The following is a 9,264-nucleotide window of genomic DNA, read 5'->3' as shown; positions in this document are numbered from 1 at the left end:
AGATGACTGTGAAGGAGAAAATGGGCCGGCACAGGTAGATGAGGGTAGACACGGCAGAGGGGTCAGAAGACCCTATCTAGATGCAAGGTCATTGGCTACATGCTGGGAAGACAAGTGGTCCAGACTTGCATAGGTATTCAGCATGTCCAGGAAAGCTGAACTTCAACTGGACCAGAATTCTGCACTCCAGGGCTTGAGCAGATATCATGCCTCTCACAGCCAATAGGAGAAGCCCTAGCAGCAGGGCCACAAGGGCCAACGAGATGTCAGTGGGATGGCTCAGATAGTAAAAACTTTCTGTCAAGCCTGACAACCTGAGTTCAACCTCTTGGACTCACATCACAGAAGGAGAGAGCCATCTTCTCCCAGTTGTCCTCTAACCTACACGTGCATGCTGTAGATGTAACAGTCTTATTAAATAAGAAACAGAGCCAAATGCAGAGTTAAAAGCCCAAGAGGTCAGAGCAGTAGCTGAGAGCTAAGACTTAAAACCACCTTTCTTTCTTTCTTTGTTTTTTTTTTTTTTTTTGAGACAGGGTTTCTCTGTGTAGCCTTGCGCCTTTCCTGGATCTCGCTCTGTAGCCCAGGCTGGCCTCCAACTCACAGAGATCTGCCTGCTTCTGCCTCCCTGAGTGCTGGGATTAAAGGTGTGCACCACCTCCGCCTTTCTTACCCTTAGCTGCCTTCTCATTGGTTGTAAACCCAACCACATGACCTCCTCATCACTGCCTGTCTGTACAGACCTCCAGGTCTTCTAAGGTTGGTATTGAGATTAAAGGCGTGTGTCTCCATGCTGGCTGTATCCTTGAACACACAGATCTGCCTAGCTCTGCCTCTCAAGTGCTGGGATTAAAGACGTGTGCCACCACCGCCGCCCAGCTTCTACTATGGCTTGCTATTATCTCTGACCCCCAGGCAACTTTATTTATTAACATACAAATAAAATCACATTTCAGTACAAATAAAATATCACCATGGAATGCTGTGGAATATGTGCACCCATACACATACATCAAATTAAAATAACAACAACCATAAGGGGATTGGAGATGGGCCTGACTGAATCTCTGGCCCCTGGGTGATGGGCTTTGTAGGTCACTGGGCTTTCTTATGGTGTTTGTAGCCGATGGCTTAAGAAAAGTGAGGGCATACAGTAGCTCTTAGGAGTGGCGCAAACAAGGTTCAGGTCACAGAGTTCCTGAGGGCTGGAGTGGGAGCCTTGCCCTTTTGAGTCTGCTTCTTTTGCAGGTGCCTGGTCTCCTAGGAAGAACAGATTTCAGTGTTCTGAGACGAGAGTTCCACTTCAGGGAGACAGGGCAGTCCACCCAAACTCTACCACTAGAAACCCAGAGAAGCATACAGAACTTACATGTTTCTTCTCTTAGAAATGGCTTAGAACTACTGTTTACAATAATCACGACAGTCTTCTAAACAGAGCAAGAACCAGCCAGACACCTCTTCGGTACTTTCTGAAGCCAATTTCCACTCACGGGACTAAGCTTTAGTGTGGGCTGATGTCATCCAGGACGGCATGACCAGCAGAGAGCCACCCTGAAGGGGCAGGACTCTGTCCATCAGCTTCGCTATCTCAGGGCATCCAAGCATTAGTAGAGGCCCCTGCTCAGGGGCTGGAGTCTGCTTCCGGTGTAGCGATTTAGTTCCTCCAGCACCAGCTTCTCCTGGTTGTACATCTGGAACAAAGCAGCACACAAGCTGACAAGAGGGCACTCCTGGGACCCTTGTGCCAAGCCAGACTCCACCCAGATTTCACCTCCTGCCCAAGCCCCCATCTCAGCTCTGCACAAGTCTAAGGGTAGCCCCTGAACAGAGATGGAAAGAGCTATGGGTGGACAGGAGGGACAAAGGAGTAAGGACAGCAGAGAGTGGGCCCTCAAAGGGTGGGGGAGAAGCTGGGACACCCAGGGGACCAGGGAAGTGTGGAAGTGAGAGAGTGGGCATAGAAAGGGCTGGGTGGTAGCAGAGCCAGAGGGGATCTACTTCTAATTGAAGAAAAAAAAAAGTTTATTCATGGGGGCTGGAGAGACAGCTTAGTAGTTAAGAGCACTTACTGCTCTTACAGATCGCCTGGGTTTGGCTCCCAGCATCCACATCAGGCAGCTCACAACCACTGCAACTCCATTTCCAGGAAATCAACTCCCTCTTCTGGCCTCTGCAGGTACCTGCGCACACATGGTGCACATAAACTCATGAAGGTTCACACACATAAACAGAAAATCTTTTTTTTTTTTTTTAAGTTCATTCTGAGCAATAGAATATTTGCCTACAAATATAACCTAAGCCTATTAGACACCGTAGAGGACTTTATAAATGTGGTACCCATTGGCCTTTAGAAAAAAAGAACCACTGCTTCACATTACCTGTAGCCAACTGACAGGTAAGTTTTTTTGTTTGTTGGTTTGTTTTTTGTATGTGTGAGGTTCTTCTAAACATTAAGCATCTCCTGACCCCCATCAATAACTGCTAGCATTTCAGGGAATTTAGCTTTTTTTTTTTTTTGGTTTTTCCAGACAGGGTTTCTCTGTGTAGCTTTGCGCCTTTCCTGGAACTCACTTGGTAGCCCAGGCTGGCCTTGAACTCACAGAGATCCACCTGCCTCTGCCTCCCGAGTGCTGGGATTAAAGGAGTGCTGGGATTAAAGGCGTGCGCCACCACCGCCCGGCGGGAATTTAGCTTTTAATCTGTCTGTCCAGGTGCCTTTCAGCAGGGAACTATACAAGTATCATAAGGAGTCAGGTACTTAAAAATACTACCTCAGCTTTTTGAGACAGGATTTCTCTTTGTAGCCCTGGCTATCCTGGAACTCACTTTGTAGACCAGACTGGCCTTGAACTCACAGAGATCCTCCTGCCTCTGCCTCCCCTCCCCTAGTGCTATGATTAAAGGTGTGGACCACCACTGCCCAGCTACTACCTCATCCTTTTAGGCCACACAGATTGGAGGCCATAGTTCCTGTCTCTTGCGATGAGGTGCATGGGCCTGGGCAATAGCCTAGGGGTTAGGGTTACATTGTGGGTAGCACGAAGTCCCTTGCATGGGTATTGCTCTTACCTTTTGCCACTCAGCCTCGGAGTTGTGGGTGAAGCCCAGAAGGTGACAGAGTCCATGGGTGGCTGTCACCTGTTAGAGTAAATGAGAAGTCAGCTCAGGGGATAATCGACCAAGAAGCTGCCCCTTCAGGGTCACACACTACCCCTGTAAGACTGAGTTGTCCTATGCCAGGACCCTGGAGTAGGACATATGGTTGCTTTACTGTGCAGAAGTTAAAATACCTCAGTTTCCTCCTGTCTAGGCAAGTGCTCACCATTGAGCTACATTCTAACCTCAGTTCCTTCCTATCTTAAAATGGAACATTTCCCACAGTTCACTTAAGTAGTGGGGAGCGACACTGTTTGAGCTGGGGCATAGGTAACGAGAGCTGACTATCCCTGTTGAGGCAATACTGGGAATCTAATTAGAATTACGAAGGAAAGAAGACTGGCTCGTGGTTGTAGTCCCAGATCTAGCAGGATGAGGGGAAGTATTAATTGGACCAGAGAGTTCAAGACCAGCCTAGGCGATGTAGTGACTGCATATTTTCATTTATTTATTGTTTTAAAATTGTGTGCCTGTGTCTGTGGATGTGCATATGAGTACAGATGCCCTGGGAGGCCAGAAGAGGACAATGGATTCCCTGGAGCTGGAGTTACAGGCAGCTGTGAAACACCCCATGGGTGTTGGGACTACAACTCAGGTTCTCTGAAGAACAGTGCGTCCTATTAACCACTGAACCTCTGAGTCATCCCTCTAGCCTGAGCCTACATCTCTTTAAAAAAAAAAAAAAATATATATATATATATATATATGTATATATATATATATATATATATATATATATGGTTAACCAGCAAGGAGAGGCTAAATACAGGAAAGGGGAGGGAGTAATACAACGATACCTGTGGATACTAGTGTGCACACAGGAGTCTCCTCTATGGCTTGAGTTTTGTTAGCAAGCACATGTAATGTTGCATCCTCGCTTACCGTTAGGATGTCATAGTAATCTTCATTTTCTTTGCACTGCTGGAAGATATATTCCACTCCTAGGAAAACATCTCCCAAATTATAATCATCTGGTGAGCATGGCTGAGGAAATTCACCTGCTTTCAGATTCTGAAAATGAGGAAACAAAGTTGGAGGCCTTTCAAACAGCAGCCCAAATACAAGGACTTGGCTCACTTGTCCAGCAGAGGACACAGGGCTCTTGACCACAGGATGCTCAAACCACACGATTGAAGCTAAGTACCATCAAAGAGTCCCAGGGGGTGAAATACGTAGTTATTACACACAATGGCCCTCACATGCTGTGATCTCATCAAATTATTTACTTTCCATTTCTATTATCGCTACCAAAGTAAGTTGAATGCTATATAGTTAAGTTGGCATATGGACACAATCACATTTTTTTTTTTTTTTTTTTTTTTTTTTTTGGTTTTTGGAGACAGGGTTTCTCTGTGTAGCTTTGCGCCTTTCCTGGAACTCACTTGGTAGCCCAGGCTGGCCTTGAACTCACAGAGATTCGCCTGGCTCTGCCTCCCGAGTGCTGGGATTAAAGGCGTGCGCCACCACCGCCCGGCTTCACAATCACATTTTTTACCTGCTTGCCTGCTTCCATTTTTCTCCTGTTAAGGAAACAAATAAGGCGAACACTTACACATGTACCTTCTTTATTCTTTGGATTTACTTCTGTAGGTGTGATACTGGTAGTTATGACATATACACATTTTAAGTCTATTTTTTTTTTGGTTTTTCAAGACAGGGTTTTCTCTGTTGTAGCCTTTCCTGGATCTCGCTCTGTAGACCAGGCTGGCCTTGAACTCACAGAGATCCGCCTGCCTTTGTCTCCCAAGTGCTGGGATTAAAGGCGTGCGCCATCACCGCCCGGCTCAAAAGGATTATTATAATTTATGGTGCTAACAGTGGGTGAAGGTATGTAGTTACTTATAGCTATCACAAGGTAACTTGTTGAAAATGTTTACCAGTTTTTACTTTTCATTTTTCTATCCAAGCATTCACTAGTGAGGTACAGTTAAAATTGCAGATGCCCTTATTTGGATTCCCTGATGGCACAGAGGGAGGGAGAGTGGTCCCTGCAGAGAGGAACTGTGATGTTTAGGGATAGACAGACTTAATGGGCATGGGTCATAGGCCATAGTGCTTCACTGCTTTTGTGTCTCATTTGCTTGTTTCTGAGGCAGGGGCTTGCGATGGCTATTCTTAGTTGTCAACTTGACTCTATCTGGATTGAACTACAACCCAGAAATGGAGGGCACACCTGTGATCCGGACCTTGAGGTGGGAAGACACATACCTGTGATCCGGATCTTGAGGCGGGAAGACACACCTTTAATTTGGGCCACGCCTCTACAAGGACTAGGAATTGGAAGGTTTTGTTCTTGGCCTGCTTGCCCTCACCTTGTCAGTACATCCAGTCCTTCGCTGTCATTGGAGCCTACTGTTTAGAGATTCCAGCATGTACAGAAGACCATCGCAGATACTTAGCCTTGTGGGCAACTACTAGACTCTTGGACTTTCCACTCACGGCTAGTCACTGTTGGATTAGTTGGACTGCAGCCTGTGAATCATTCCAATAAATTCCCTTTATATATATATTCATTCTATCTGTGACTCTAGAGAACCCTGATTAATACAGGTTTTTGTTATTAGGTTTTTTAGGTCTGGCTGTCCTGGAACTTACTCTGTAGACCAGGCTGGGCTCGAACTCAGAGATCCACCTACCTCTGCCTCCTGAGCGCTGGGATTAAAGGCATGGGTCACCACTGCCTGGCAGATAGGGGCTTATTATGTGGCCCTGTCTGGCCTTGAACTCACAAAGACCTGATTGCCGCTGCCTCCTGAATAGATGGGAATAAAGGCATGTACACCAGGCCAGATGTCAATGCATTTTCGATAAATTCCAAAATCCAAGATGATCATATCTGTAATATAACTAATAGGAACCCTTCTGGAAGAAAGGTAGGCTACATGTGAGGAACACATTCTTTTACCTCATGAAATGGGAAAGAAAGCACATCAGTTGGGACGTTTTTCTTCCTGTAGATCCTATTAATGTGCTGAATACTCTTATTGTCAATACAGATGATCCCCAGGTCAAAATTCTTCACTCCTAAAATACTCCGGACCATATCCATCTTCCTGCGAAGTGGCACTCTTCTGATGGGGACCACCCGCTGCAGATTTTTAATCACCAAACTCATTTTGGGAAGAACATCCAGCCCTGGGTTCAGTCCTCAGCTCCAGGGGAAAAAAATGGTTGGAAGGAACCTGCAGTCAGAGTACAAGAAAAGTACATCAGTAGTAGAAAGTGATAAATTATGTAAAAATACATACGTACTCACAATAAATCAACGTTATTGCTGGGCTGTGGTGGCACACGCCTTTGATCCCAGCACTCAGGAGGCAGAAGCAGCAAGATCTCTGAGTTCAAGGCCAGCCTGGTCTACAGAGCTAGTTCCAGGACAGCCAGGGCCACACAAAGAAACTGTCTCGAGAAACCAATAAAAAAAAAAAATAAACAAATATACATACAAAAGCTTTATTTGATGGATTTTATCGGCAATTCTAAGGGAATTTACATTTACCATAGGAAACTATGAAACACGGTAGACTGGGCACAGTGTGCAGAATAAGGTGGTTTGGAGCGGTTGCTATGGTGTAGAACCAGGTAAGGGTGAGCGTGGGTGAAAAGATGGGGTCTCTGTGGGTCCAGGGTCTCTCGGACACTCGGTTGGGTAGATCCAAGCACGAACATGGTGCATCTACGCCACACAACAAGAAATCAGCACACACTTACCGAAGCAGGTAGCGTGGGAAGCCGGGGACCAGGCGGATCGCCTGCCGGAAGATTAATAGCAGCACACCCCAGAGAGCGGAAGCCGGATGCTGAGGACCGGAAGCCGGTCCGACGGGTTTGCTGTCCGCCGCACTCTTCTAAGGGCTGGCCCGCAGCAGCCGGTTTGAGATAGTGGGTTGGGCCTGGTGGCGACCGGATGTTGACTGTGAATAAATACAACCGGCGCTCGCGACAGGGCGATATCTGGCGGAACCGCTCCCGCGGCGGTCTCCGCGAACTGCGTTCCTGCCGAGTTGCTGAAGGCCTGGCTTCGCCATCTTCGCCCGAAGGTTTCTGTCGACCCTACGGCTTGTTTCCTAAGTATTGCAAGCGTAGGGAACAAAACTTAGATCTAGGCCAGGGCAAGGCATCTCACGTTCGAGTTACTGGGAGGAAAATGAGATGGTAGGAAACCAAACCAGTGACAGTTTAACAGTATTACATTGTAATTCTCTGGCCCTGGAGATCGCAAGAATCTGGCGTAAGTGATGTTTTTTCCGTCTAATTACTGAGATTTTTAGCTGTAGCTAGACCCGGTGGGGCATGCCTGTTGTCCCAGCGACAGGGAGGCTAAGGCAGGAGAAAGAATCGTAATGCCGTGCTTGACTGTATAGTAAGTTTGAGGCAAGCCTGGGCAAAGGGAGACATTGTCTTAACAAAACAAACCTTTAAACCTCCATTACACAGTAATAGATTTGTACTCTCTTACTGTGTCCAAAACAGGAAGAACCTGTCGGTTCTGTGAGTGGTCGGCCCATTGTGCGTTTGCCTTTTAAATTATTCTTAGAAAGATGGGTGGTGGTGGAGCACACCTTTAATCCCAGCACTCGGGAGGCAGAGGCAGGTAGATCTCTGTGAGTTCAAGGCCAGCATGGTCTACAGAGCAAGTTCCAGGGCAGGCTTCAAAGCTATAAAGAGAAACCCTGTCTTGAAGGGAAAAAAAAAAAAAAAAAAAAAAGAAGTGTTCTTAGAGTATCTGTGATTTAAGACTTGTAGCAAAATATGCTGGCATATTCTGAACTTTTGTTTTTCAGGTTATCCTGAGGATGAAGGAGAGCTTCCCCAAGCAACAGATAGTTTAAGGAAGTGGATTAATTGTGTACAGAGTGTATTTATTGACTTCAGATAATTGGGTTGAAGATGAACCCGGTGAACCCCTTCAGTGGGCAGCAGTCCAGTGCTTTTGCCCTGTCTTCTAGTACCACAGGAACATTTCAGACCAAGTCACCATTCCGATTTGGTCAACCTTCTCTTTTTGGACAAAACACACTGGGAAAGAGCCTTGGATTTTCACAGGTATCAAACTTTGCATCACCCTCTGGAGTAAGTCATTCTTCCTCATTGCCAACATTTGGACTCACCCAAACCTCCAGTGCTGGACTGTTCACTAGTCTTGAATCCACACCTTCTTTTGCAGCTACCTCTGGGTCTTCAAATCCATCTGTGCCGGGAAATACAGGATTTAGTTTTAAATCGCCCTCTGGTGTTGGAGTTTTCTCAAGTGGCTCTGCTTTTGGGCCAGAAACTGGAGAAGTAGCAAGCTCTGGTTTTAGGAAAACAGAATTCAAGTTTAAACCTCTGGAAAATGCAGTATTCAGACCAATACTGGGGGCCGCCGAGTCAGAGCCAGAGAAAACCCAGAGCCAAGTTGCTTCTGGATTTTTCACATTTTCCCATCCCATTAGTAGTGGGTCTGGAGGCCTGAACCCTTTTTCTTTTCCCCAGGTGACAAATAGTTCAGTGACTAGTTCAAATTTTGTCTTTTCAAAACCAGCTAATAGTAATACGACATCTGTCCTCACCCCTGCTTTGTCCAACCAAAATGTAGAGGAAGAGAAGAGGGGACCTAAGTCAGTCTTTGGAAGTTCCAATAGTAGTTTCTCCACTTTCCCCATGTCATCTGGATCTTTGGGGGAGCCCTTCCCAGGCAACAAAACAGGCAACCGTCAAGGATGTGAGGAAGCTGTCTCTCTGGTGGAGCCAATTCCTACCCCCTTGAAAGGACTAAAAAGGAAAGAGGACCAGGATCGCTCCCCAAGGAGACACTGCCACGAGGCAGCAGAAGACTCAGACCCTCTGTCCCGGGGAGACCATCCTCCAGATAAACGACCTGTCCGCCTAAATAGACCCCGGGGAGGCACTTTGTTTGGTCGGACGATACAGGACGTCTTCAAAAGCAATAAAGAATCGGGTCGCCTGGGCAGCAAGGAATCTAAGAAGGAAAGCGGCTTTGTGGAGTCTGGGGAAAGTGACCACATGGCCATCTCAGGAGGAAGTCAGTCTACCCTGGCACCTTCTCGGCTTCCTGCTGTGAATAAAGAGGAAGAAACAGAAGGTCGAGATGAAAAAGAAGGTGAG

At 46.7% G+C, this 9,264-nt stretch overlaps 2 protein-coding genes across 7 annotated transcripts in view; one reads left to right on the top strand and one right to left on the bottom strand.

Annotated features, from left to right (window-relative positions):
- Positions 1-1,126: 1,126 nt before the first annotated feature.
- On the bottom strand, positions 1,127-6,941 carry Ybey (ybeY metalloendoribonuclease). 4 transcript variants are annotated; one of them, XR_006066842.2, is made up of 6 exons: positions 6,868-6,941; positions 6,062-6,338; positions 4,039-4,167; positions 3,070-3,138; positions 1,491-1,691; positions 1,127-1,260 (listed from the first exon to the last, which is right to left on the bottom strand). XR_006066842.2 is itself a non-coding variant. In XM_006992547.4 (5 exons), exons 2-5 carry the CDS (start codon positions 6,269-6,271, stop codon positions 1,605-1,607), a joined length of 495 nt encoding a protein of 164 aa, XP_006992609.2. In that variant the 5' UTR covers positions 6,272-6,338; positions 6,868-6,941; the 3' UTR covers positions 1,455-1,604. The 4 variants fall into 4 exon arrangements, 2 of the variants coding, with proteins under 2 accessions (XP_006992609.2, XP_076414731.1); XR_013046912.1 differs by lacking the exon at positions 1,127-1,260 and adding an exon at positions 2,070-2,180 and having other exon boundaries at positions 1,552-1,691; XM_006992547.4 differs by lacking the exon at positions 1,127-1,260 and having other exon boundaries at positions 1,455-1,691.
- Positions 6,942-6,952: 11 nt separating this feature from the next.
- Mcm3ap (minichromosome maintenance complex component 3 associated protein) overlaps positions 6,953-9,264 on the top strand; it is a 51,318-nt gene continuing 49,006 nt past the window's right edge. The window contains exons 1-2 of one of the 3 annotated variants that reach the window (XM_076558612.1): positions 6,953-7,387; positions 7,941-9,259. In XM_076558612.1, the coding sequence (XP_076414727.1) occupies positions 8,047-9,259 (1,213 nt within the window). In that variant the 5' untranslated portion in view covers positions 6,953-7,387; positions 7,941-8,046. The remainder of the gene's footprint in view (positions 7,388-7,940; positions 9,260-9,264) is intronic. The other 2 variants (XM_076558613.1, XM_076558611.1) reach the window with 2 other exon arrangements.

Source organism: Peromyscus maniculatus, chromosome 21 (assembly GCF_049852395.1).
Source record: "Peromyscus maniculatus bairdii isolate BWxNUB_F1_BW_parent chromosome 21, HU_Pman_BW_mat_3.1, whole genome shotgun sequence".
Lineage (NCBI taxonomy): Eukaryota > Metazoa > Chordata > Mammalia > Rodentia > Cricetidae > Peromyscus > Peromyscus maniculatus.
Note: the sequence above shows the minus strand (reverse complement) of the source record. Positions and strands in the feature narration are given on the sequence as shown.

Coding starts and splice junctions, on each gene's coding strand:
- Ybey (XM_006992547.4), bottom strand. CDS start 6,271: ATGAGTTTGGTGATTAAAAATCTGCAGCGGGTGGTCCCCATCAGAAGA. Junction 3,139..4,038: donor ATTACTATGACATCCTAACG/GTAAGCGAGGAT, acceptor TTACTCTAACAG/GTGACAGCCACCCATGGACT. Junction 1,692..3,069: donor CCGAGGCTGAGTGGCAAAAG/GTAAGAGCAATA, acceptor GCTTTGTTCCAG/ATGTACAACCAGGAGAAGCT.